General features: G+C 41.0%; 1 protein-coding gene across 7 annotated transcripts in view; it reads left to right on the forward strand.

Moving 5' to 3' along the window:
- The window catches only part of CNST (consortin, connexin sorting protein), a 43,054-nt gene extending 24,072 nt beyond the window's left edge, over positions 1-18,982 (forward strand). For all 7 annotated transcript variants that reach the window (XM_088666499.1, XM_035108324.3, XM_088666502.1 and 4 more), the window contains 5 exons: positions 1,589-1,610; positions 1,776-1,872; positions 6,533-7,410; positions 12,617-12,740; positions 13,561-18,982. In XM_088666499.1, the coding sequence (XP_088522625.1) occupies positions 1,589-1,610; positions 1,776-1,872; positions 6,533-7,410; positions 12,617-12,740; positions 13,561-13,766 (1,327 nt within the window). In that variant the 3' untranslated portion in view covers positions 13,767-18,982. The remainder of the gene's footprint in view (positions 1-1,588; positions 1,611-1,775; positions 1,873-6,532; positions 7,411-12,616; positions 12,741-13,560) is intronic.
- Positions 18,983-27,485: the final 8,503 nt, after the last annotated feature.

Below are 27,485 nucleotides of genomic sequence, written 5' to 3' on the forward strand. Positions count from 1 at the left end.
CTCTGCTGGGAAGACGGGGTAGTTGGGATTGCTGCCTAAGTATCTTCCCTAAGCTCACCATCTTATAAGTGAATTGCTCTCACAATGCTGTAAGGATAAAATTGCCGGGGGAAGAAGTTACGTACGCTGCTCTGAGTTCCTTGGAGCAAGGGTGGGATAGAGAATTAATAAATGAGTCAGTGTGGACGGGGCATTGTTCTTATGGATAATAAACGGTTATTCAGCTAGTGCACTAAGATCCAAGAGCATGGTTGTGTTTAATGTTATTCTACTTACCAGTCACAATATTTTTGATCTGAAGAAGTGTGCATGCACACGAAAGCTCATACCAATGACAAACTTAGTTGGTCTCTAAGGTGCTACTGGAATTTTTTAAAATATTTTTAAAGTAAGTGTTATAGGTCTATAGTTGCATTTATCAGATCAGAGGCTCCAGTAATGAGAGGCTTCTTTGTCACATGCACCAAGAATTGCTTCCAGAACATTTAACTCCCCCACCTCCACCCCCCAAAAATGAAATCTCTCTTCAGTGCATTTGAAGCAGCTTCTCACTGTTTCAGAATTTGCTTGTCAAGTGCCATATTGAGGGAGAGAATTCTTAGAGTGCCAATGTGGAATAGTGGCCAGAGAGTTGGATGCAATCCAGAAAGACCTGATCTTACATAACCTCTTGGCCATGAAACTTATTGGGGATCGTGATTGTTTGAGGACGCTGTTCTGAGCTGCTTGGTGGAAAGGCAGTGTAAAAATGTGATATATAAGTCACAATAAAATGAAGGTGCTTGGGAGTCAGAAGCACTGTTTTGCATGCAGAACTCATCGTGCAGCTCTGGACTGCATTGTGGACAAATTGCTTCTTGTCAATGGTAAGAATTGTGTGCAATTAACATTTTAATAATCACCTGTTTGTCTTAAGCATATTTTTTTACTTTATAATTTGTTTTATTGGAAATAGGCTTTTGAAGTATAAAGCACAACATTTAAAAGGTTGAGCTGTGCTGCCAGTTGTTGAGATTTTTATGGTTTTCTTCCACTTTTGATATATGTTGCTATTTCTGTGGAAGACTAGAAGACTGGCCATTGAGCAAAATGGGGAAACTGAGTGTGCTGCCTATGTGCTGCAAAATATTAGGAGAGGTTAATTTTCCACAGCTTCCCATCCACTCCTAAGTCTCTTGTGTTGCTAGAAACAGGAAGTAGTGCTATTCAGGTGGTACTTTCAGTGATCTAAAAAGCACTGTTAATTCCACTGAGTGGTCGATTTCAATTCAGGACAATTTTTTGAAAGCGGATACCTTTGTATAAACACATTCTATAAGAGCACTTCTTGTATTGATTTCACCACTTTTACTACCTTATGGGCCATTAAGTAATAATTGGCAGTTTGTAATGACGTTAGCATATGGTCTGGCTCTGTGCTTTAAAACTGTGCTGGCACAGATAGTGTTTCAGTGTTGGAAACTTCTGTGCTAATATTAGAGCATGGAAAGAACCAATCTGATTTGTCGTCTAGTTTTGATGATGTTTTTTGTGAATAATATTTTGATGGAAGCAGCTATTTATCTTGTATTTTCTTTTTTGTTTGCAGGCCGCTGGTCTTCCGAAGCAAGGTAAACTGTGAAGTTTTTTTCTTGGCATAGTTTTACAAGTAGATGTCTGGGTGTTTTCAAATGTGCTAAATGTAATGTGTGGAGCTTACACTGCATAATAACCTGTACTGCATGAAATGAAACAAAAACAAAATTCAGTAATAGGAATTCTGTTGTGTTTTTCAGCTAATAAGTAAAGAAAAATCCCTGAAACGTGAGAGTTTCATAGGGTTAAGGATCTCTGAAGATCTTAAGGAAAGAGGTGCTGCTGCATGTGATTCAGGTATCCCTCTTGTAAATCGTTTCAGTTTTATTTTTAAAACAACATTCCAGTGTTTGGAAAGCTTTAATTTAGAATAGCACTAGCTAGGCATTATTCTAACAATACAGTGGAACCTCTACTTACGAATTTAATCCGTTCCGGATGCACATTCGTAAGTCGAAACGATGTTTCCCATAGGAATGCATTGGGAATGGATTAATTCGTTCCGGAGCCTAGGAAAAAGACCCTTTAAATGAGACTTTAAAGACTTTTAAGGCATGCAAACTCCACAGCAACATTACCTTTCAGTGCAGGGAGCACGGGTGAGGCGGCGGGAGACCGGTTAGTGGTGGCGACGGGGGCCTGATCCGGCTGTAGGCCGGCTAGTGGCGGCGGCGGGGCCCGATCCGGCCATGGGCCGAGTCTTGGAGGCGGAGGTGGGGCCTGATCCAGCCGTGGGCCGAGTGCCGAAGGCGGCAGGAGGCCACTATTGGCAGCGGCGGGGCCCGATCCAGCCATGGGGCAAGCGTGGAGGCGGCGGGAGGCCGCTATTGGCAGCGGCGGAGCCCGATCCAGCCATGGGGCAAGCGTTGGAGGCAGCGGGAGGCCACCATTAGCGGCGGTGGGGCCCGATCCGGCCATGGGGCAAGCTTTGGAGGCGGCGGGAGGCCGCTATTGGCAGCGGCGGGGCCCGATCTGGCCATGGGTCAAGCGTTGGAGGCGGCGGGAGGCCACTATTGGCGGCGGGGACCGATCCAGCCTTCGGATGCCGAAGAAATTCGTAAGTGCACCCCAATTTGTATCGTTCGTAAGTAGAATTTTTCGTAAGTAGGGTTATTCGTTAGTCGAGGTACCACTGTAGTAATATAAGGTGATTACGTTTTTGATGCCTTAGACTTCTCTTAGAAAACATAGGAATGTTGTTGTTGTTGTTGTTTAGTCATTTAGTTGTGTCCGACTCTTTGTGACCCCATGGACCAGAGCACGCCAGGCACTCCTGTCTTCCACTGCCTCCCGCAGTTTGGTCAAACTCATTTTGGTAGCTTCGAGAACACTGTCCAACCATCTCGTCCTCTGTCATCCCCTTCTCCTTGTGCCCTCAATCTTTCCCAACATCAGGGTCTTTTCCAGAGAGTCTTCTCTTTTCATGAGGTGGCCAAAGTATTGGAGCCTCTGCTTCAGGATCTGTCCTTCAGGGCTGATTTCCTTCAGAATGGATAGGTTTGATCTTCTTGCAGTCCATGGGACTCTCAAGAGTCTCCTCCAGCACCACAATTCAAAAGCATCAATTCTTCGGCGATCAGCCTTCTTTATGGTCCAGCTCTCACTTCCATACATCACTACTGGGAAAATCATAGCTTTAACTATATGGACCTTTGTAGAAAGGTGATGTCTCTGCTTTTTAAGATGCTGTCTAGTTTTGTCATTGCTTTTCTCCCAAGAAGCAAGCGTCTTTTAATTTCATGACTGCTGTCACCATCTGCAGTAATCATGGAGCCCAAGAAAGTAAAATCTCTTCCTCCCTCCATTTCTTCCCCTTCTATTTTCCAGGAGGTGATGGGACCAGTGGCCATGATCTTAGTTTTTTTAGAGTAGCTCAATTGTTACAGCATGAAACTCTTCATCTCAGGGTCGTGGATGCAAGCCCCACGTTGGGCAAAAGATTCCTGCATTGCAGGGCATTGGACTAGATGACTCTTCTGGTTCCTTCCAACTCTACAATTCTATGTGAGCACTGACTTCAAATAGACCTCATTTCTCTAACATTAAATGCTGTCCAACTTCTGTACATCCACCACTGTTGCTAAAAATTAGCATGGAAATATAAAAAGAGGCTGAAGGTGGCTGTGGAGCAGTCGGCTGCAGAGATGTTGTCTGCCTGGATGTGTACCTCCCAACTGCCTACAGATTTTAGCCGTCTTGCTGGTGTGTGGCATGCTTTAGGGTTTAAAAGACTGTATAATCAAGGAATCCTATACCCAGTATAAGAGTCAGCCTCATTGCCAACCACAATGGGGGATCATTAGCAAACAATGGTTTTCTGCTTGTGAATATAATTAACACCTTTGGTAAAGGGACATGGCCAGTGTGTCTGTGATCTTCAGGTGGAAGTAAAACTGGATCTTTTCCAGTTAGCCCAAGGAAGGCTCTGCTGATTCCAGAGTGCCCTAAAATCAAATACAGTGGTACCTTGGTTCTCTAATGGCTTGGCTCCCAAACAAATTGGCTTGTGAACGCCAGAAACCCGGAAGTAAGTGTTCCGGTTTGCAAACTTTTTTGGAAGCCAAACGTCCGACGCGGTTTCCAATTGAATGCAGGAAGCCTTAGTTTTCAAACTGTTTCGGGAGTCAAGCAGAATCCCAGAACAGATTAAGTTTGAGAACCAAGGTAGCACTATAACTAGGGAGATTTTGTTGAATGCCTTGGTATCAACTTGTCTTCATCAACACAAGCTAGTTGTGTTAGATAATTCTTGTTTAGACACGTCCCTCTGCACTAGCTTTTTCTCTGTGACTATTTTCAGCACAGCTAGTATACAGAAACCTAAGCTGCTCCCTATGCTGTTCTCCAATACTGAGGTCATTCAAACAAAATGGGGGTGTTTCATACAGGACAATGTATGAATCCTAATCAATCAATTCACTAAAGATCAGGAACATGTGCTCTCACTACGATCACATTTCATCTCAAGCAAACTCTTAGCCTCTTTGACCCCCTTTAGTAATATCTTGTTTCGGTTCCTTGTGGTCTGTGTTCTTCAGGTCCTCTCTTCACGCTTCATATATGTGGCCCTCTGGTAATGTCATCAGCGGTTAAGTTACATATATTTGTCTCATCACATTAGCTTATGTTTGTTCCCAAGCAAGCTCTGATCTGCTGATTGCCACACTGTGCAGAAAAGGGTTTTGCTAGGCAGTGCATCCCCTTAGCATCCAGCCCCCTGGGGAGGCCTATAGTCCTACTAAGGAAGTTTCCTTTGTCAGTGACTTTTGGTGCACTCAAGGAATGACTACTTCACGCTATAGAGGCATGACCAATGATTTTGTTGTGTAGACTTTCATGTTTCCACAACAAAGCTTCTAGCTGGAAAAGAGAGCTGGAAAAGTGCATTTTTATCTTTCTACGTAGAAAATGTCAAAATATATATTTGTTCTTATCAATAATTATGTTATTCTGAGAAATCCTAATGGTTCTGTCCTCATGTGACCTTATAGGAAGGTAGCCAAGTTTTTGTGCCTGCATTTCTATGTATCTGTTGCTCTAAAATCTGTAAGTTTTATCTAAATATGGTATGGAAACTGAGCCCTAGCATTTTATTCCCTGAGGCTTCTGGTTATGCTTTGCTACTGATTTTTTTTTCCTACATGAGAGATCTTTTTGCTTTGGCGGTACTTTTCATTCTATGAAAGTTGTTTTTTTATTTTAAAAAAGTATTTAAAATAACCATGTGAGACAGGTTGCATCAATGAATCAAAGTAAAATTTAAGGGAGCCATCCTATGGCTGATGGCCTAGTTGTAGCAGAAAGTTCCTCTGCCATTGCTCCTTCACTGCTGATGACAGTAAGGAGTGAAAAGGGGCATGTTGGGTAGACCAGAAGATGCCTCCCATTCCCTTGACACACATACCTAAACCAAATACAGTGGTACCTCGGTTTACAAACACAGTTGGTTCTGGAAGTCTGTACTTCACTTAACCTGAAGCGAACTTTCCCAATGAAAGTAATGGAAAGTGGATTAATCCGTTCCAGACGGTCCATGGAGTACTTAAACTGAAACGTACTTAACCTGAAGCGAACTTTCCCATTGAAAGTAATGGAAAGTGGATTAATCCGTTCCAGACAGGTCCGCGGAGTACTTAAACTGAAAATACTCAAACCGAGGCGTGCTTAAACCGAGGTATGACTGTAACTAACCACAGAGCTGGCATAGTTAATTTGTTTAGAGTCAATGGGAGGGAAATTAGGAAACATCTGTCAATAGCAGCAGGTGGTGGGGAAACAAGCATCTCCCACCTGCCACCTGGCAGGGCTTAGGAATCCGTGGCTTCTCTGCCAAGAAATCTCCCCCCCCCCAAAAAAAAAACCCTTTACTCTGCCCAATAACAACCCATTGCATAATTAAATATAATTATTAATAGTACCTATGCATACTTAGTGGTGCATAGGGCTGCAGCAGTAAACATAATGGAGATTTCATAATCTTTCATATGAATGTGTTTTTTTATTTCAGTAAACAGTATGGTTTGTACCTTTTTAATTATAGTCACTGAAGCTACCATTATATTTTTAGCAACCAATATTCATCACAGTTTCCCTTCGCTTTAAAATGTTTAAAGCAATTTGTATTTTTCTGTATAAAATACTTAAGTGAAATCAAGCCACTTCGTACCAAAGCCCAAGGAAAACTTGCATATATTTAACTAATCACACCCTTTTTCAGCAGGGTATGTAGAGGTGTCTTTAAGTGCTCTAAAAGTCAATAGAAAACGTTAGCTGCTTCACTTTAACTATGATTTGTATTTTACACATGAAAATTAGGGGAGCAGAGTGATTGCTGCCAGACAGGAATTCAGTCAAAACATTAATAGGTTGTTAATCAGGTTGTTGATTCTTCTTCTTCTGCTGCTGCTGAAGTATTGAATCACTTCTAAATGCTTGAACTCTTTTCCTGTTGCATTAGATACTCAGACTTGGCCTGGCACTGAACCAAAGAAAGAGAACAATCACAAAGAGAGTGAGAGGTGTGAGAGCTTCCAACCCGAAAAGCGTCATCGGCTTGAAGAGAAGGCAAGTCTTCGACTTTCTGTGGGGAAGCACCACATGGAGGAGGGGCGCTGCAAAGCTGAATCAACACTGGAGCCACCCACCCGGTCCACAGAGACACTGGGCACGCCTCAGCCAGGCTGTTTATCTACAAAGGATGCTAGTGAAGATGACAGTCTGCAGCCAAGAGAAGAGCAGTTCTCTGAGGATGTAGCAAAAATAGAAGCAGCTGCTGAGGAGCCTGCAGCAGAGTGCTCTAGTGAGCCAATGGTAGACACATTGGTTTTGACAGATGCCGATTATATGCCTCCTGATCTAATTTCCTCAGATGAAACTGTTCAGTCTGAACAAAACTTACTCAGGTCAGCTGGCTCTATTGTGATTTCCAGTACTCAGTTGGGGAGCAACGTATTAAACAAGCACCAGCAACAGACAGCTTATGGAAGTGATAGGAAATCTGTGCAGGGCAGAACACCAGACATTTCCGAGGATGTACACACTGAAGGTAACATGCCTGAACTGGGCAGTGTTCCATATGAAGGGATACAGGAGGAAACAGCAGTACTGGAAGAGGAGCGTGAAAATGAAGAACCAGAAGACCTCTTTGATCGGGTTTTAAATGGTTGCATAACAGACAGAGAGGAGTCCCTTAAATACCTAGCAAGCCAAGGGGACTCCGAAATTCTTCCACATATGCCTCCTGAACAAGCACTTTATAGTTCATCGGAAGGTTATTCACTGGATGAAAGCTTTTCTTCACTTGATGAACTTGCAAAACGAATAGAGATTGCAGAGGTAAACACTGGCAAAAATACCTTCCAACATTGTTGGCACTATTCATGGTTTATATCATTTGTGTTCTTTAGCATGAAAAAAGTTGATTTTTTTCCCCCTGAAAAGAAGGCATGTTTAGGAGGACGTGTTGTTTGTTTTTCCTTTCCAAGTTTATTCATTAAGTTTTAGGTAAGTAAAGTTTTCTTTATGAAAAATGAGAGGATAAAATAAATAAACTTATGCACCTTAAGAGGCCAAACAGTAGCAAAAGTAAACATGAGGAGGGGGCGCAGAATGAAAAAAGCTCTCTGGAGCATTTGTAAAAAAAATACTTGAATATTTCAGACCTTTTTGCTTTACCTCAAACTGAGGTTAACAAGAACATTTCAGTTATTCTAGTCATGGCTGGCTGATGAACAATTGTGAGTGTGTTTTATTCTCTTTGTGAGAATATACTTGGGTCTACCATTGCTCTTTTAAGTTGAGCAGCAAGGAAATAGGCAGAATGACTTAGCAAAGGAGTTTTAAGCTATTCTGATTGATTTAGGTACAGTTGGTAAATGAAAAGGCCTGAGGATATAATGGCTTATCCTTTTTACTGCTGTTCCAAAGCACATAGTGCGAGCATCAGAAGTCAGAGATTAAGACAGAACACACCATACTTTTATAGCTGACTGACATATTTGAGGTCACAGTGTACTTCTGGGCATGCTAAATGAATCATCTAGGATATTGTTCACCAAAGGCTATCCATTATGAACTGCTCTGTAAAAGGTTGAAGGAAGAGAGCCCTCTGTTTAGTTCTGCCTCCCCCCCTCAAAACTCTTTTGAAGGCAAGATTGACCCCTAAGGCTAATTTTCAGAAGCAGAATAAATAACTTGTCTTCAGTAGTCAGTCATTTCCATTTTCGTCCAGTAGCAGTGGCACAGTTTGCTAACTGGAACAGCACAGCAAAGAGATGTGTTTGAACAGAGTATTTGTTTTTGAAGTTTATTAGCAATATTTTAAACATCCTTCTTATAAACCTTCAGTCTTAATACCTACTTTATGGGTAAGGATTACAATTGGATACATTTATTATCTTCTCTCATTTTTTTGCCATGTCTCAAGGGAATATTGTATACAGCAAAAATCTGCTCCAAAATTACATCAACTTCTATATTTCTAAATACTGGTACTTAAGAGGAACTCCATCTTTTATGTTATCTTCATTATCCATAAACATAGTGAGCCCCACACCCCGTGTTTATTTATTTTTTGCATTTCTAAGTACCATTTGAATGCCATTTGTTCCTACTTCCCCTCATCTTATGTTTACTGTGAGAAGGCAAAAGCTGATGATACAGTGTTCTTATGGGAAACATTATGTAATTCCTAACTTACGCTGTTCTCTGGGCTCTGACTTCTTTGCAGGCAGACTTTGGTCTCTGAAGAGGGGACAGAGAGTACCTTGCATCATTCAATAGCAATCTCTCCAGGCCAAATATGGAATAATATTGGCTCTCTCTAGAGGGAGTTTGTTCCCTAGGCTGTGGCAACTGGAGGCATGTGTTTCAGAGATACATAAATCAAGGAAAAGCAAGGGGATGGTGTTGGAGAAGGGCTATGTCTTGTACTATGTAAGCCTGTGTAATGTTCTGGCTTACCTGCCTTGGCTATGCATTCACAGGGGAAGCAAGAGCAATCCAGTAGTTTTATTAGGTTTCCTGTTTTATTCTGATCAGATTTACAAGCATCAGGACTGGAGTTGGCGTAGTTGGGCACCCGCCTAGATTCACATGACCCCCCAAAGCCTTTGTCTTGCTTTTGCAGCCTATTCACCTGCTCTCCCCAAGCATGACAGAAGGGACAAGAGCAAAGATCAGGAGAAACCTCCACTTGCCTTGCTCTCTTTTTTACAGGCAGTGGTGTGATTTGGGTACAGAGAGAGAGAGGGACAGCGACCGGGTGGGCCCATTTAGGGATGGGAACCCACTGAGGGAGTCTTAGCCAAGGACCCTCAAAAGCTGGAGCCAACGCTGATAAGAATAATTTAGTAATTGGTTGAAGCCTATGAGTGATCAACTGTTCAGTATTCATTGTTTTTAGAATTTGACCTTTGCTTTGTTTAGTTCATAAAGACAGGGGAATTTTCTTGACCGTAGCATTAAAAGTAATGCCAGTAAAGATTCTCTTGACATTTTAACACATAATTTGACCTTTGACCCACCCTCATGCTTGATCCGCATGTGTGTTCAGCATGAAGCATTGAAATATGCTGTGTCAGGATAAGAATAATGTAATGTACAATGACACCCCACTCGTTATTGTCCACATTTAATGTTCAGAAAGCAAATCTTTGTGTGAAACTAATGGTGTGGGGAAAACCAAAAGCATGTCCATACATTAAAACAGTCTGCAAGATATATATGCACACCCCTTATTTGCTTGGAAGTAAGTCCCATGATGTCCAGGGAGGCTTACTCCATTATTTATATACAAAGCCTTCATTATTTATATACAGTAAGTTGTGGTGGTCTATTGTATCCATGCTCATTCATTGCACAATGCAATTCCAAAGTCAAGGCAGGGTAATAGCAAACTACTAGGAACTGAAAGTTTATTTTCAGATAAATGATACATGTTGCAAGTTGCTTGGAATATACAACATATTGTGAAGTATTTAATATTATCAGTTACCTCCATATCAACGGCTAATACTCAAGGTCGCAATCTTCCTGTTAGGCTTTATATTATTAAATAATACAATCCAAAAAACGGCGATCAATGTTTTGTTTCTAGCTTGACCACATAAAATTATAATAGCAGTAGCATGTGCGCAGCAGCAGCCTTGAATGTTGAATAATTCATAAAGTATTATTAATGGTTTTGCCAAAATAGCACAAATAACTTCTCCCTCTTCAGAGACAAGCTACTAACATCTCTGCTCGGGGTACTTGTGCTTTTAGAAGTTCAGCTTATTGATTTTATCTTTTCAGATAGATCTAAAACTATTAATAGCAGAAGAATGCATTAGAGACATTATAAAAATGTGCTTTGTAATTGTGCATTTTGCTTTCAAGATTGCGCCCATTCTAATGCTCTGTTACATTCCCAGCATCTGAGCGGGGGGGGGGGGGGACTTGTGCAGCGAACTAGCTTCCAACCTGTGCAACAGTAGCCTGTATGCGTCACAGAAGAATCAAACAGTGAATGAATTTATCTACACAACCAGCTGAAAGTGGGCCCTTGCGTTTTTCACTGGTCTCGCTCTTTCCTCAGTCTGCCTCACTATTCTCCTTTTATTGCTGGATGATATACCATCAAAGCAGGGAATGACTCTCACCAACCATGTAGTCTCAAAATAAAGTGTCGGGAAGCTTTTGAACATGCCCAAGGCAGAGAGTCCATCTCAAGTCTCACTGCAAAATCTGAAGATTTGCTTTGTGGGTGGAAACTGAGAAGGGTTGTATTCACACTTTATCATGAGACTAGTTACTTTCAACTCAGCCATTTCTTTGCATAATGAGCTTTGGTGTTAGTTACAGTGTGGTAGGGGCAGCTGTGATTGTTTCATTCATGAGAAGTGATGTTGTTAGCATTTTCCAGTAAGGAATTGTGATACTCATGTGGTCATATTCCAGACAGCAGAGAGTTACCTTGTGATTTGGCGCTGTGGAGCTGTAATAGGTACAAGGACCCGGGTACAATAGGGACCCAGGTGGCGCTGTGGTTAAACCACTGAGCCTAAGGCTTGCTGATCAGAAGGTCGGTGGTTCGAATCCCTGTGACGGAGTGAGCTCCCGTTGCTTGGTCCCAGCTCCTGCGAACCTAGCAGTTCGAAAGCACGTCAAAATGCAAGTAGATAAATAGGAACCACTACAGCGGGAAGGTAAACGGCGTTTCCATGTGCTGCTCTGGTTTGCCAGAAGCGGCTTTGTCATGCTGGCCACATGACCTGGAAGCTATACGCCGGCTCCCTCGGCCAATAATGCGAGATGAGCGCGCAACCCCAGAGTCGGTCACGACTGGACCTAATGGTCAGGGGTCCCTTTACCTTTTACCTTAATAGGTACAAGAGCCCTTAAATCAGGAACCTATGCCCTCCTGATGCTAAAATTGCATAGAGATGTACACTATATAAATATATAAAGAGATTGTAATCAAATTGAATAAAGGCAACTTTTCAGCTAAGAAAAATCATATATGTCTATTCAGACTATATGTTACGTAATCACAGTATAGCACTACCTTTACAGTTTATGGTGATTTAGGGGGAAATTCATTGCAAAATAATCCATGTTAATTATAAGCTCCAACAATAGCAAAGTTTAGAAGCAAATGTCATAGTTTAGCAATATAAATTATATAATGCTGCATAATTATTGGAATGTATTGGTGCAATTATGTAGCAAATGAAATACAGTGGTACCTCTGGTTAAGAACTTAATTCGTTCCAGAGGTCCGTTCTTAACCTGAAACCGTTCTTAACCTGAGGTACCACTTTAGCTAATGGGGCCTCCCGCTGCTGCCGTGCCGCCACCGCACGATTTCTGTTCTCATCCTGAAGCAAAGTTCCTAACCTGAGGTACTACTTCCGGGTTAGTGGAGTCTGTAACCCAAGGTGTTTGTAACTCGAGGTACCACTGTTTATAGAGCCAAACATAGCGGCCTAATTTGAACATCAAGGGGAAGCCAAACCATGGCTTACCAGGACCACACAAACTTGCCAACTCCTAGAGAGAAATTCGCATCTGCTTTGCTCCTCCCTGATCCTTTTAGCACAGCTCAGTGTACAGCTAAGAGCTGGATTTAGGGTGGTACAGGCGGTACTCCCGTAAAGGGAACTACCGGTAAGCTGAGGGGTGCAAAATCGAGAAGATAAATAATTGAGAAGATCCATTGGGGGCGCCAAATTTGGGACTCCTACAGGGCACCATATTATGAAAAATTACCAAAGTCCGTCCCTGAGCTAAACCAAGGTAAGGCCTCTCCTCATTAATCATGATCAGTAACCATAGGACAAAAATTTGCCTATTGATCATAGGTAAGGAGGAGATACCTGAACCAGACAAGATGCTGTTCTTAAAAGGACCAAGGAGGAGCAAATAAATATGAGCTCTTCTCTGGGGGCCAGCATGTTTATACAGCCGCAGTAAACCATAGTTTACTCTATTGTGATGTGCAAGGCAGTCCAGTCATTTAATAGTCTGTCATTAAAAGCACCTATTTTATCTTTCCTGTTAGAGTGTTCCTGCAGAGGGGCTTGTGTCAATATTAAAGAAGAGAGACGACAGTGATGCTCAGATCCAGCGGAGAGAGTCTAAAAGAAGAGTAAGATTTCTAGAAATGGAAGACACATTCGACCAAGGTACCCTGCTTTTGTTTATCACAACCCCCCGCCCCTGCCCCCAAATTACATATTATGAGTTGTATTCACCTGAGTCATACTTGAAATCTGTTGAAATCAAGGGATCGTCATGTCTCCTGCTTAAGGATGGACACAGACTAGTTCTTGTGTTTCCGGGAAAGAAAATTAGCCATTTTATGCTTTTTGTTCACAACAGGCACTGGTGCAAACTGATACCTGCATAGCCCTACATAGCATCCTTTGAATATCTGCTAGGTCCTTCCCCATTCCATCATAAGACTGATACCAGATCCAGATTCCATGGCTTCACCTTAGCCAAAATATTTTTGTCCCTCTCTTCTCTCCCCACCCCATAGTTGCTGTGTTCATCTAGCCTAATTCTGTAGAACTAAAAAACTTAACACTGTAGTCAGTGATGTTAGGCATTGCCCTACATTTTAACTACTCATGGCATAGATTATTATAAATTGTTCTCTTCCCATTTTGTTTCTATATTTTTATCGAGGGGAGACAACGACATACACAGTACAGACATTCCATTTCATGCAAAGTTTCACTCAGAGTTTCCATTTCACGCAAAGCCATGTTGACCCATAGTAAGGCAATGCCTTTGTTACACCAACCCACGTGCCACAAAACGGTGAGCAAGGTGCTTTTGAGTCCTCCAGAACTCAACCTCAGGCTGGGTGGTAAATGTAGGGGGTGGAGTGTCTTGTAGAAACAAGTGATAAAGCCATGCATCTTTATCTTGTAAGAGTCCAAAAGTAGTTCGGTTGCCTGCGATTTCATCAGCTGTGTGTTACGTATCTTATCTTTACAGAGGAAGTTGGAGGTGGCTCCTGTGTTCTGCTCATCTTATTATGCGTAGCAACTGTATTCCTTAGTGTTGGAGGAACTGCGCTGTACTGCACGCTTGGTGACACAGAATCTCCTGTATGTACTGACTTTGCCACCAATATGGACTTTTATTATACCCGAATAGTGCAGGGTGTAGAGGAACTTAAGCACTGGCTATCCTTCACATAGAAGAAATTGCTGACAGCTCGCTGACAATTGTTGAAGAGAGAAAAATATTTCAAGCTGCTTGTACCATGGCACCTTCAGAAGAGGTACAGTGAATGACATAGGAAGTACCTCTGCATAGGAGATACTTTCCTGTAATCAGGGGTGCATAAGTGGAATTCATGCTACTATATCATGAGGCAGCATGACGGACTGTTAAACTGCCTTACTGTTACCTTTGTGAGATGCTTTGAACAGCGATCCACCAACCTTAGGAAATGAAGAAGAGAAAAAGTTTTATTACCTACCCTACAGTTTCCAGTCCCCACATAATTGTATGCAATCCATGTAAACTTAGAGCAAGACTATATTGTATTTCTGGCTGATCATGCAAAGATGTTGTCTTCAACTATCATGCAATAAGTCCATATTTTATGGAAACGTACCTTATTTGGGTTTAATTACTGTTTGTCCTGATTTTTAATTGTCCTAGTGAGTTTTTGTAATTTTATTAGAGTGGTGCAGCAGAAATCAGAGTCCTCAGCCTAGTTGTTAATTAATTTGTCTTACATTTCAGATTGTAGCAGCTGTAATGAGTGGGTGCATCCATTACTTCATATACAGCTTTTTAGTTGTAGATTCCTTGAAAGTAGATTTTTAGAAAACATTTGCCACAACAATAAAAAGTGGCATTTTAAATAATTTTTACGGCCAATAAATTGTACCATCTGCATCCCTTGTAAACGGCTATGTCAGACATTTCTTTTTTAGATATACAACTATTAAGTTTTAAGTGTACATCTAAGAATGAAAACAACACATTTGCAAACACCACTATCATGTCCAGGGAGCCATTATCAGCTACACTTCCCCACTGAGTGGCAAGTATGGTTTCTTCTTTGTAGTGAGCAAAATAAGCCTCAGTATCAAAACTGCCTTAGCTTTAATAAAGCAACTGATTTCTCCTTGACCAAATTATGAAGGAAAAGGGAAAAAATAATGAAGAAAGCTCTGAAAAAGCTTGCATATGAGCTTAAAAGTTGAGTATCTGATATATATTCTCTCACCCATGAAAAAGATGAGCTTCAGTCTATCTTGTGGCGACAGTGCATTTTTAGTTTTCCTTTTAGCTGAAAATTTTGTTAATTCCATAACTGAAAATGACAACAAACACTGGGCTCATGACTGACACCTGCCGAAATCTGTTTGGAACTTGGTTCTTATTCAGTGTCGGTAATTTTTTTCCTTTTAAATATCCACTGCATGCTGATTCCTTCTAATCAGCATTTCTTAAGCTTTCTCATAATGATATGTGAGACTAGAGAAAAGTTGGATAAAATCCCTAATTCTCTCCCTACCAAGAAGAAATTGCTTATATAATAAAGCATAAGAGCCCACTGGATTAGGCCAGTGGCCCATCCTATCTAAGGTTACCAGATTTTTTCCAATGAATCCAGGGACACTTTTCAACATAAGTCGGAATGATGGGATTTTGTATGGGGACTGATTTGTAAATCTGGGGGGTGTCCCCGGGAAACGGGGACATCTGGTAACCTTAATCTAGTCTAGCATCCTCTTCTCCTGGTGCCCAACCAGATGGCTGTGGGAAACCCCCTGCCATTTCCAGCAACTGGTATAAATATACATTTGTACTGTAAAACTGGAATATAATGTCTATTTTTTTAAATTAATGGTATAATCTGTTAGTTGATAATGAAATTAAAGGCTTGATTGAGGCTCGCAGTCAACAGTTATGCTTGTATTGGAGGAAGCGGGTCGGAAGGCAATTTTTGCTAATCTCCCTCCCCCCTGCAGTCTTCTTTGTCCCCTGAAAACCTGTCCAGAGTGTTTTGGAATTCTCTGAAACAGGGTGGGAAGTAGCTTTGGGGCAGAAGACAAAAGAGGGAATTGGCGAGAATCACCACCACCCCTTCCTTCATGGGCAGCATCCGCTGGATCCCAGTTCCCTCTCTAAAAGGAAGGAGCCTTTCTGTTCCCAGAGGGGCAACTATGGATCCAGCCTTATATCTTCAGAAAGCAGTCTCCAGGGCTCTAGTGCATTCCACTAAAGGTGTGTGCAGGATATGCTAGTGGTGTATGATGCAGAGTGTACCAATATTAAGGCCTTAGCTGTGCAGAAAACAAAAGTGCAATGGCAGTGAAAGTTAAATTGTGAAAACGGTGTTCTGAATGTTAAACTTCACAAGGGAAGGTTTGGGGGCATTTGAAAGGATATCCATCTTAATGTGAATTGGTAAGAAAAAGAATTGTTTTTATATCACGCTTTTCCTTCAGAAGAATGACATGTTAACTACACTGGTAGTGCTTCTTCTAGGGATGTCCCCTCTCTGCTAAGTGGCCAGTGTTAGGCAGCTAAACTTTTTTACCTGTCTCTATCTATGTGATAAGAGAGAGAGGGAGGGAGAGAGAGAGTGCATATCTGGCACACCTGTTTAATTAGCAGGCTGGGTATGTCTTTTGGGTTGGATCTCCTCTTTCTTCCCAACCCTTCTTGGAGAAGACTCTTTTGCATTTTGACCTCTGGTGCACCAATCCCATTTAGTTCCATTGGCTGGCCGGCCTGCAATGTTGGCAAAGCAGTTAGTTGTAGAGTTATGTTGGCATAGCTGTTGGTATACTTCAGCCTAAGGTTAGGATCCAAAGAGCTCCTTAGCTGCCTGTGCACAGATCTTTCCACATTAGCGTTGCCCTTTCTACCCCCCACCCCCACCCCAGCTACAGTTTCTCACACCGCACCGCCAGGGATTATTCTTGCAGTTCTCCAGGGTATAGGAAGTCGTTTTGGTGGAGGCGAAACAGCTTTTGAAACTAAGGATTCAGAAACACACTTGCTCACCCTCCCAACTACAGTGGTCCCTCGAGTTACAAACACCTCAGTTTACAAACGCTTCAGGTTACAAACTCCGCTAACCGGGAAGAGTGACCTCGAGCTGAGAACTTTGCCCCAGGATGAGAACGGAAATCGTGCACAGCGGCAGCAAGAGGCCCCATTAGCGAAAGCACGCCTCTAGTTAAGAACAGTTTCAGGTTAAGAACGGACCTCCGGAACAAATTAAGTTCGTAACTAGAGGTACCACTATACTTGGATTTCTTGGCCTGAGGATTTATGTGCTGACAGAGCAAGTCTTACAATGGGACAGTAAGCAATTTTACATGTTTTGTGTCTAATTGGGGGGGGGGGAACCCTCTGTTATGTCTAAACACAGTTTTCCATGTGCACTCCAAATGCCTTTTGTGTTCCACTATAGCAGTGCTTGAAACTTCTAAAAGGGAGGCATGAGTTTTAAACCTGGTTACTGGCTGGTTCAGTACATCACTTTTGTCTGCTCTTATTAAGTTAGCTTGATCTGTAAAGGAATTTTCTTATTATTTTATTTTGTAATTTTATGATGGATTGTTGATGAGCATGCCTTCTGTAGCTATAATGTTGTATCTATAATTATGTAGTTACTATATATTTTGGGGTTTTGTAATTTTCAGTTTGACGTTCTGTTGAATATTAATGTTTAAAGCAACCACGAGTTTCACCTCCGTTTTAAATGTTTGTGCTCCTGATCACCAAAAACATTGAGAATGATAACTTGATTTTTTTTTTTAAGTACGCCATGAACAGAGATCAAGAAGCCTTGTACTTAGGTTCATTTTGGCAGAAGTAATGTTAAAATTATTTTTATTGCACATTTAAAAGAGAAATGCAACACAGATTTTAAAATATCTCACTTTGCACTAGGGTTGCCAGATGCCCCTTTATAAAAAAAAATAGTTGTTTGATTTCAGATCACAGCAGTACCATAGAACAGAATGGATCTCCTTTATTTTGTAACACCCTGCTCCACCAGACTCTGTATATTTTTGAATTTTTACTATGGCAATCCTATCATTATACAGTATCACCTTAAACTGACATACTCTGTAGCCACAGAGCCCAGGCCACAGCACCCATACTGCCCTTGTTTGAGGTGGAGGGCAAACAGAATAGGCAGGTGTCCTGAGCTGGGTTTAGAGCAGTCTTATGGTTGATCTCATTTATTAGCACTATATGGAAGCAGTCTCGAATGTTGCATGTGCTGCTTCATCTCTCTGCTGATCATGTGATCCTGACCTGTAGCTAGATATTCCAGTTGGTTCATATAAGAAATTAAAACATCAGTGAAACGTTGGTACTAATTCTTGTTTGGTATGATGGTTCACATGCTGTGTGGTGACCTTTCAGATGGTTGGCTGCATAACAAAATTTGCTCTACCTGGCCTTTAAAATAATGCAAAAGTTGCTCTCCATAGTATCTCAGGCTCGGATTCTGCAAACATTTTATGCAAATGCGACCGATTTGAAAGAGAATGCTCTTGTATAAAGCTATGTTGGGTCTCGACCTCCATTTTGAAACCGCGCTAAATGAAAAGGGTAGATAAAACAATCTTACTTTTCTATTTGAAAATACTGAATAAATTAGAAGCGCATCTCCAAATTGCTGTAAAATTGAAAGGAACTAGAAGGTAGGAAACAGTCTTTCTCTTTCATTGTAATTCATGTATGCAAAAGGCCTTGAGCTATAACCTATTTCACATGGTTGTTTCCTCCTAGTTGTGAATGGCTGGGTCTTGTAAATAAAGCTAAATGTGAGAGAGCAGAAAGCTAGGACAATACTATTAGATTGTTCCAAATTATACTATAATACATGGGATGTGGAACTTTTATAAATTTATATATAAAAACAGTTGGCTGAATATTAAGCTACATTTGTTTAAAAGAAAAATCAATTCTAGTTATAAGTTGCTTCTACTTTAATAAGGCACATTTTGTCCAATCACTGCCTCCCAGCTTGCTAATCTTTATACAGTATATTGTACATGTGTGCAATTGTGCCTCAGTGGATGTGCAATCAGTTACTGCCAACAATGGGAATGCCTTAAGCTTTTTTCAGTAAAACGCAAGTGAAAATCCTAAAGCCAAATTGGGTATCAAGTTGAATTTTGTTAGTCTAGCTAGCTCACATGCTATTGAACTTCCAATAAAAGGGCTGTTACACTCGTAAGAATAAGAAAACATAGCAATTTAACTTCTGCTACCATGTCAAGGCAAATCAAAGTCAAATAATAGATGTGATAAATCAAACCTTAGCTACTAATAACAAGGGAGGAAATTGCTATTTGAAAACATCAACCAAGCTTGTGATTTCTAAATATAACGAACAAAAATAAAGTGTCCCTGAGAAAATGCATTGAGTCTTTTGAGTGCTGTGATTAATAAAGGATGTAGACCTTAATAATGTGTTTTGGATAACTATTTGCCGTTGTTCTCAAAAAGCATTTTAGTAACTCTATTATTTTACAGTGACTTATAAGGAATTACAAGCAGACCTGCAACCAGGCCTTGGAATGAACTTGTTCATTTGAACAAAGTTCACTGAACTACCCATGAGATTTGTTACCATAATTGCTAGGTGAATTAAAGGCGAATTAAATTTATGAATGATTTCTTGTTCATCTTCACGTTCCTTCCCTTCCCCCACCCCTAGCACTCTGCATTAAGGAACTCTCAGACCCAAACGCTTACTCTTTAAAAATGAAAGTTACGGTAAGTTGTTTTTAACTACTTAATTCTATGGAATTGTGTGATTTCTCTGCCATTCCTAGTCCAGGGCTGCATCTGCTTCAGCCAAGAAATGGTGGCCCCATTCCCTGCTCCTATTGGAGCGCAACAAATATTTTCCATACAGTCACTTAAGAACAAAGTTGTGATTTTGTTCTAATTAATCTATTTATCTAATCTGGAAGATCATATTTTGTCATGTTTTCCAATACACTGCAGTTTGTGAGAATTATTATTTTATTCTATGAAAATATGTAAATACAAAAGTTGAATTGCAGCAGATAGTACTACTTCAACTTTTGTTTAAGATGCAACTCCGACAATGTGGGTGGAGTTACAGGTAGGAAGCCGTGTTGGTCTGCCGTAGTTGAAACAAAATAAATAAAAAATTTAAAAATTATTACAAAAGAATTTCAGAAACAGACTGGAAAGAGAAGTTGCTGAATTGCAACTTATTACCAAACTTAAAACCATGGGAGAGACCTGGTCTGAATAGAGACATTGGATTCTTATCTCATTGTACATTATAAAGCTATTTTTAGCCATCTCACCCCTTGCTTTTTCCTGTAAGACCAATTGCAGTCATTAACAGTCGTCAACAGGTTTACCACACCTATCAGCCAACCACCCATTCCCACCACCCTTCTGAGTAATACCCCTCCCCTCCCTACCCTCTCACTATATATAAGGGTCTGGTGACTTCTGTTTCAGTGTATCTGAAGAAGTGTGCATGCACACGAAAGCTCATACCAATGGCAAACTAAGTTGGTCTCTAAGGTGCTACTGGAAGGAATTTTTTTTATTTTGTTTCGAATGTGGGTGGAATTCAGCTGAAATTGCAAAGGAAGTGTTCCAAGAGGAAACTAGTGCTAATACCGGCAACAATTGTTCCACCATATGCTTTAAATTTTCTGTTCCAGTATTTTCCCCACTAGGCATGCACTTTGCAAAGCTTACAATCGATAAGCTAAAAAAAGATAAGGGGCATTACTGCCTAGAAATGGGAAATACAAAACCACACAAATGTTTTCTCGGTCTGCCCAGTGTTTTGACTGAAGCCTTTACTGATTGGCCTGGTTTGCATGTCTCATTAAACCATGGTGTCAATAAACTACTGTATAGCTTATTGTGCCAGTGCCCACTCCTCAATAGCAGGCACTTCACACCTCTCCTGTTCTTACTGGTGCCACACCAGCAAGGAAATCGGCTATAGTCTGGCTTATCATTATGTTTAAACTCAGGATCATGGTTTGTTTCTCTCCATATGAAACACAAGCAGTAGCCAAGAACAAACCTTACCATTTACAAGACCTGGATTATAATTTACAATTATAGACCTGTGATTTGCAACGTAAACCACATTCTATGTACAATAAGATGTATGCCTACTGCATCTGAAAACAGTAACATGGGGTATGTTGTGCAGGCACTTAGGGAATTGTCTTAGTGTAATATCATCCTTGTGTAAGGCCAGCCCTGTGAATACCTTCTTGGAACTAAGCACCACTGATTTCAACTACTAGATGTCTGAAAACCAAGTAAATGTGCATAGGATTACATTTGGAAAGGCATCTTCCTATAAATTAAGCCCACATGGAAATTTAAGATCTAAAATAGCCCTAGTCCAGTAGAGGACAAGTCTTCTTTTCTTCTATCTGACCATCCTTCCTGGATCTGAGGAGTGCTCCCTTGTGCCCTCCTCTGAGTCTGTTCAGATTTGTCTCTGTCAGGAATGGAGAACTATGGCCCTCCAAATGTTTTTACTCAAACTCCCATAAGGCCCAGCCACCATGGCCCATCAGGGATAATGGGAGTTGTAGTCCAGCAAGATCTGGAGGGTCGCAGGTTCCCCATCCACAATATCTCGGGGACCACCTTTCATATAAACCAACCCAGGCTCTGTGATGATAATCTAAGGCCCTTTGTGTGCCTCCACAAGAGGTCCAGAGGGTGGCAACATGAGAACGGACTTTTTCTGCAGTGACTCCCTGTTTGTGGAATGCTCTCCCCACAGAAAATTGCCTGGTCCCTTCACTATATATCTTTAGGCGTCAGGTGAAACCGTTCCTCATCAACCAGGCCCTTGGCTGTTTAATATTCTGCAGCCTTTTGAATGTGTTGAGGTGTGTATGTTTTGTTTTGCTTTGCTTTGTGTGTATGTTTTGCTTTATTTGTGTTTTTATCCTGTATTTTTATCTTGTGATCTTTGGGTGAAGGGTGATATATACATTTAATTAATAAAATAATAAAATAAAATATATCCCTCTTAACTATGGTGCCCAGTACTGGACACAGGTGTATTCTGACTCATGCAGAGCAAAGTATAATTATTCCCTCTCGTTTACTTGGAAACAATGTTTCTATTAATACAGTCTAAGATCCCATTATCCTTTTTTTCAGCCAATTTCACATTGCTACTATGTTCAGCTTGTGATTGGTTACCATTCCAAGATCATTTTCACATGCACTCAGTTCTAGAAGTCTACATTCAAGTTTTCATAATTATATTTTGCCTAAATGCAAAACTTTTACATTTTTCTCCATTGTTTTTATGTCAGTTTTCAGACCAGATTATTTTTGGCTAATCTATAAATTAATCCCAGATACCATTATTATTCTCTAGTGTTGTTGTTGTTATTATTATTATTATTATTATTATTATTATTATTATTATTATTTGCTTTGGCAAACAACTGACATCTATTTAAAAGTGAACAAAATATATTAGGGGAAACTGCTTAAAAATAACATCAATGTCTTCAATCCAAGATGGAGGAACTGGAGTAGGTACCTTGTGTAAATGAAAAGCAACCATTCCCCCAAACTTTGGAGGAGTCATTGCCTCTGAGTGGTGAACTTCCTCTTCTCCAACCACCTCAAATGTAGTGGCTTTTTAAAACAATGTGGGTTTGCTTTGAAAGCAGCATGTAAGTAAGCATGTACAGTGGTGCCTCGCTAGACGAAATTAATTCATTCCACGGGTCTTTTCTTATAGCGAAAAATTCGTCTAGCGAATCCCATAGGAATGCACTGAATTTTTTTCGACTTTTTTTTGCCCATAGGAATGCATTAATTGAATTTCAATGCATTCCTATGGGAAACCGCGATTCGCTAGATGAATTTTTTGTAAAACGCATTCGTCTAGCGAGGCAAGCTCCGCTCAAAAAATCCTTTTGTTAAGCGGAAATTTCGTTAAGCAGGGCATTCGTTAAGCGAGGCACCACTGTAAGTGAAAAATGAATGCGTAACATTTGTTCTCAAACTATTGATTAATGTAATTGCAGAATAGTGGAGTGCTTTATTTCCTCATGTTCTCACTGCCGGTATCAGCATATCTATTCTTTCCCCAACAAAATTTTGCCTTGACTAATTTCCCCCATATGATAGGAACCTTTGTACAACCTTTTCCTAGTTGCATAAGAGGACATACCTCATTGTATTTTAAAAAGCAGAATTCCTAAGAGGGTCACAGGAATACAGTCACATGGTACTATCAGCCTTAGACCAGGGGTCAGCACACTTTTTCAGCAGGGGGCCGCTCCACTCTCCTTCAGACCTGGGGGGGGGGGGTGAACGAATTCCTATGCCCCACAAATAACCCAGAGATGCATTTTAAATAAAAGCACACATTCTACTCATGTAAAAACACGCTGATTCCCGGACCGTCCGCAGGCCGGATTTAGAAGGCGATTGGGCCGGATCCGGCCCCCGGGCTTACTTTGCCTACCTATACCTAGGCTTAGACAAACACTCTCTACACAATAAGTGAAAACAATGCCATAGTGCCACCTAGTGACTTTAATTTACAAAGTCACTGTCCCATCTCCAGTCCAATGGTCTCCTATGGTCAGTATTCTTGCGGTATATAACTTCAAATGTGGATATGTCCGAATTCATTGGCCACAATGTCCCAGAAAAGAAGAAGAATGCTGTTTGTGTTTTCCATATCTCATTGCCTGTCCTTGCCTGTCCTGTTCAGAACTGTCTAAGAACCCTGCTGGATCAGACTGAAGGAGCATCTAGCTCAGCTTTCTGTTTTTTTAATAGCGGCCAACCAGATGCCTATAGGAAGCCCACAGCAATAATTTGTTTGTCTATTGCAGTGGTTCCCAACAGGTGGTCCGGGGACCCCCAGGGGTCCGCGAGCTATGCCAGAGGGGTCCGCAAGATGCTATTAGAATAAAAAATATATTAAATATATTTCGTATGATAACAGATTTAGCATTCTACTAACGCTCACCTCCCCAAGATGCTTTGCGCTCGTCGGCTTCATTTGTGCGCTACTGCGCAGGTACCCTGTCTTCTCCATTCCCCTCCCTCCTCCCTGGCGCGTGCTGCCTCTTTGCAAAACAGTAGTGTTTGTAAACAAAGCGTTGTTTTTCGCGGAAGCTACAGTTCACGTAGCTAAAAATGGACCGTTGGTTAAAAAGTGGTTCGTTAAAACGACAAAGGCCTACAGATGAAGAGGAAGATAATGCATTTGATGTTCAAGCAAGTAAGTCAGTGACTCTCGAACCGATCTTGTCAGTGTCCATTGAACCTAAATCGTCGGCGTCCCTTGAACCTAACCCTTCCAAGATCAGTGTTAAGCTTACTGGAAAAATTAGATTAGGAATTAGGAATTAGATTTAGGATTAGGAATTAATGGGGGTCCTTGTCATAGCTGCCAAGTTATCCCTTATTTTAAGGGATTTTCCCTTATGCTGAATAGGCTTCCTCGCGAGAAAAGGGAAAACTTGGCAGCTATGGTCCTTGTCACAATAGCGGCTTGATGAGGGGTCCTCGAGAAAATTTTGTTGGGAACCCCTGGTCTATTGGCTGTTAATTTAATTTGGAGGGGGGGAAGAAAGTAATTTGTATAATAAATAGTTCAGCTGATTGCAGGGGAGCAAAACTGCATGCAACTGTTCCTCACATTTTAAAAGTTTTTTGTGTGTTTAGCTTCTTGGCAATGGATGTCTACCGGTAAGTGTAAACAATACAAGAATTCAAACATTTGTCATGTGTATGGCTTAATTTCTAAATAAGAGGTATGATGTCATTCTTTACACATATAAAATATTTTTATTGATTTGCAACAAAATAGGAACCAAACATTTAGTTTTCTCCAGTTCCACCCACCTGGAACAGAAGAGTAGTAATGTGTCAGATTGTACCATAAGCTGGTGGGTGCCAGTCTTCCAAGTGTTCATTCAAATATTTATAAAGGGGCACCATATTTCAAAAAAATCATCTGCATCGGGTGTGTTGTTCAAGGCATGCACCCTTTTTGTCAATTTTTCAGCTACGGCAATAATCTATACATTCTGTCGCCATCATGTGATATGTAAGTGTTCAAGTCCTTTCCAGTTTCGTGCTATGAGTAACTGCTGCCACCAGGAGAAAAATGATGAGTTGCTTATGGTATGAAGTAAATTGAACTGATCTTCTTTACATATTTTTAATAAATCCATGCTTGGATTGCATTGTACATGCTGATTTGTAATCACTTATTTCCACAAATTAAGTATAAATTAACTTAAAATAATTCTCCCTTTTGCAAATTAACACTGATTTTAAAGGGTTTTTGGCCCATAAATTGTTCCAGTCCACCACTTCAGTGCTGGCACCTAGGACTGTTTCTCACAATTGCTTGGTTGCTGAGCATCATCCAATTTTTTTGGAATGCACAGTTGTATTCAAAATAAAATTTTCAAAGGGTGTCAATGGACAAAGGCCATGGAACTTAACTGCTGAGCTTGAAATAAGATGAGTAACTAGAAAGACAAATAACTATTTCACATTGCATCCTCCCATCTTTTCCATCATTTGGTTTTGCTGTGAAGAAGTTATTTTTGTGTAAATAAATCAATCAATATATATGTCTTTTTCTTGTCATTTAGATTTCTTTCAGGTGTGTAGAAGGAAGGATGCAATGTGAGTCATACTTGTCTGAAAATCAAACCTGGGCCCTCTTACTTGGAAGCTCTTTCTCTGTCAGTAGTTGTGCAAAGAAAGGGAGAGACAATAGCATTCTGCACAGTGGCGGAGCTTCATGCTCCAGCACCGGGGGGGGGGGGGGGAGCGGAGAGCAGGTTGGGACATGGCTAGCGCATGTACTGGGGTGTGGAGTGCCGCCTGTGGGGGCGTGGCTCCCAGCATGGGCGGGGAGGCAGCCACTATGGCACCCCACCAGGATCATGCTGCCGGGGGTGCTGTGCTCCCCCCGCCCCCCTCTTCCTCCGCCATTGATTCTGCACATGTGTAACTGTATACTTTCCTAAGTAAGTGCTTCACAAGCCCTATTGTGATGAAGACAGCAAGGTTAAACACTGTAGCCCTACCAAGTCAAAATGTTACCAGCTGCCACTGCCTGCAACCCTCATCCCACAATGTTTGGGAGAGGGCACCAACCTTCCAGAACACCCTTCCTCTGACAAAAGCATCCCATGAGTTTTGCTCACAGGAATTCTGAATCCAGCCCTGGACAAATAACAGTAGTAAATTAGTCTCTAAGAATACAAGAATACCTGCAATAACCAGCAGAGGGTGTGGTTAGGCCTCCATAGATTTCACTGTTTATGTACCACCTTTGACTATGCTTTCAGGATTTACGCTGCTTCAATTTTCAGGATTACCTGTGTTACGGGTTACGAGCAAAACAGCAAAGTTTATTACTGCGCAGCAGGTTCAAGCCAAGACTGAACACTGAGAACAGGGTTACAAGAACTTTTAAAACTTCCCACCTGAATCCCATAATGCATTTCAAAAGCGTGATTCCTACATCACTGTTACATAGCTAAATGTCAGAAAAGGGGAGGTACAAACAATATTAACATACTGGTAAACAAGATTAACATAAGGGTAATGGTTCAGGGCAAAAGTAAATGTGTGATAAGTACCGGGAGGAACTTCTTGAGTATCCACAGAAAAAGAACAATAAGGGCCTGGCTTTGCATCCTCTGTCACCTGGGTGGGTCTGATTATGGGGATTAGGTTTGGCCAACAATCAGCTCAGCAAAGTACCTCTGGGCACTTCTTGGAGTCCCTTTTCATGGGCAAAATAGTGTTGGAATGGAGAAAACGAGTTGATTTTATATGATTTTTAAAACTAGGTAACTTCCCTGAGCTGTCAAGTCGAAATGATACATTTATGCATAATATTTATAATAAAGATGTCCGTCCCCCCGGTGATTTCCATAACACCTGCATATTTTTATTTTATTTTTTACTTTAATCCACCAGAGTTTCTCTTCTTTCTACCTCTTCCACACATTCCTGTTCTTTATCCCTAAACAAATCTAGCTTGACTTCTTTGATCTCTCCTAAATTACTTCTTCATACAGTATTCCACTGTTCCTCTTCACTAATCCATGAAATCTCTGCCCTTCCCAAGGCAGTCTTTTCAGTCAGCCCTCTGGATCACAACAGTATGTATTAATTAGCTGTGTTCATTTGTCCCTGTTGGTGATAAACATTTAGTAATAGTAATATTGCCAAACATGCAAAATGCTGTATTACTGTACTGTTGAAATACTAAAGATATGTTAAATGCCTCTGGCTTCAGGTGTATCTTTTCCTCACGCTTTGATATGTAGGAGTGAGCAAAGTCAAAGAAGATATGGTGAATTAAAGGTGAAGTATTTTTAAAGTATTGTTACACACTACCCCAATAGCCAAACAGGGATTGCAGGCATGCTTTAACCCAGGGTCTGTTTTCCCTTTTGGGCAATGAGGCACAGCAGAGACTGTGATGTCTTTATGATATATGGTTTATTTACAAATATATACAACCTAAATCCAATGGAGGGATCTCCAGCATTACATTCCATGGGGTTCTGGCATCTCCCAAAGCCACAGCACTGGATTCAAAACAGAGATCAGCATCCTGCTTTTTGACTCTCTCTCTCCAGCCACTGCTTAGTAACTCTGTTTCTTAACTCCTAACTGCCATTCTGAACTCTAACTTCCCTAAAATACTGTTACCGTACTTTCTTTAGAACTGTAGCAGGGCCCCAAAGGGCCCCGATTAAGGTGATAATGTAAATCCCTATAAATCCTAGAATATGCTTATAATAGTGAATTATGGGAACTTGTTGCTTTAAGAAAATGATGATCTAGCAAGATGCCATTCTTTTACCAGAGCAGAAGGT

Source organism: Zootoca vivipara, chromosome 3 (genome assembly GCF_965207765.1).
Source record: "Zootoca vivipara chromosome 3, rZooViv2.hap1.1, whole genome shotgun sequence".
Lineage (NCBI taxonomy): Eukaryota > Metazoa > Chordata > Lepidosauria > Squamata > Lacertidae > Zootoca > Zootoca vivipara.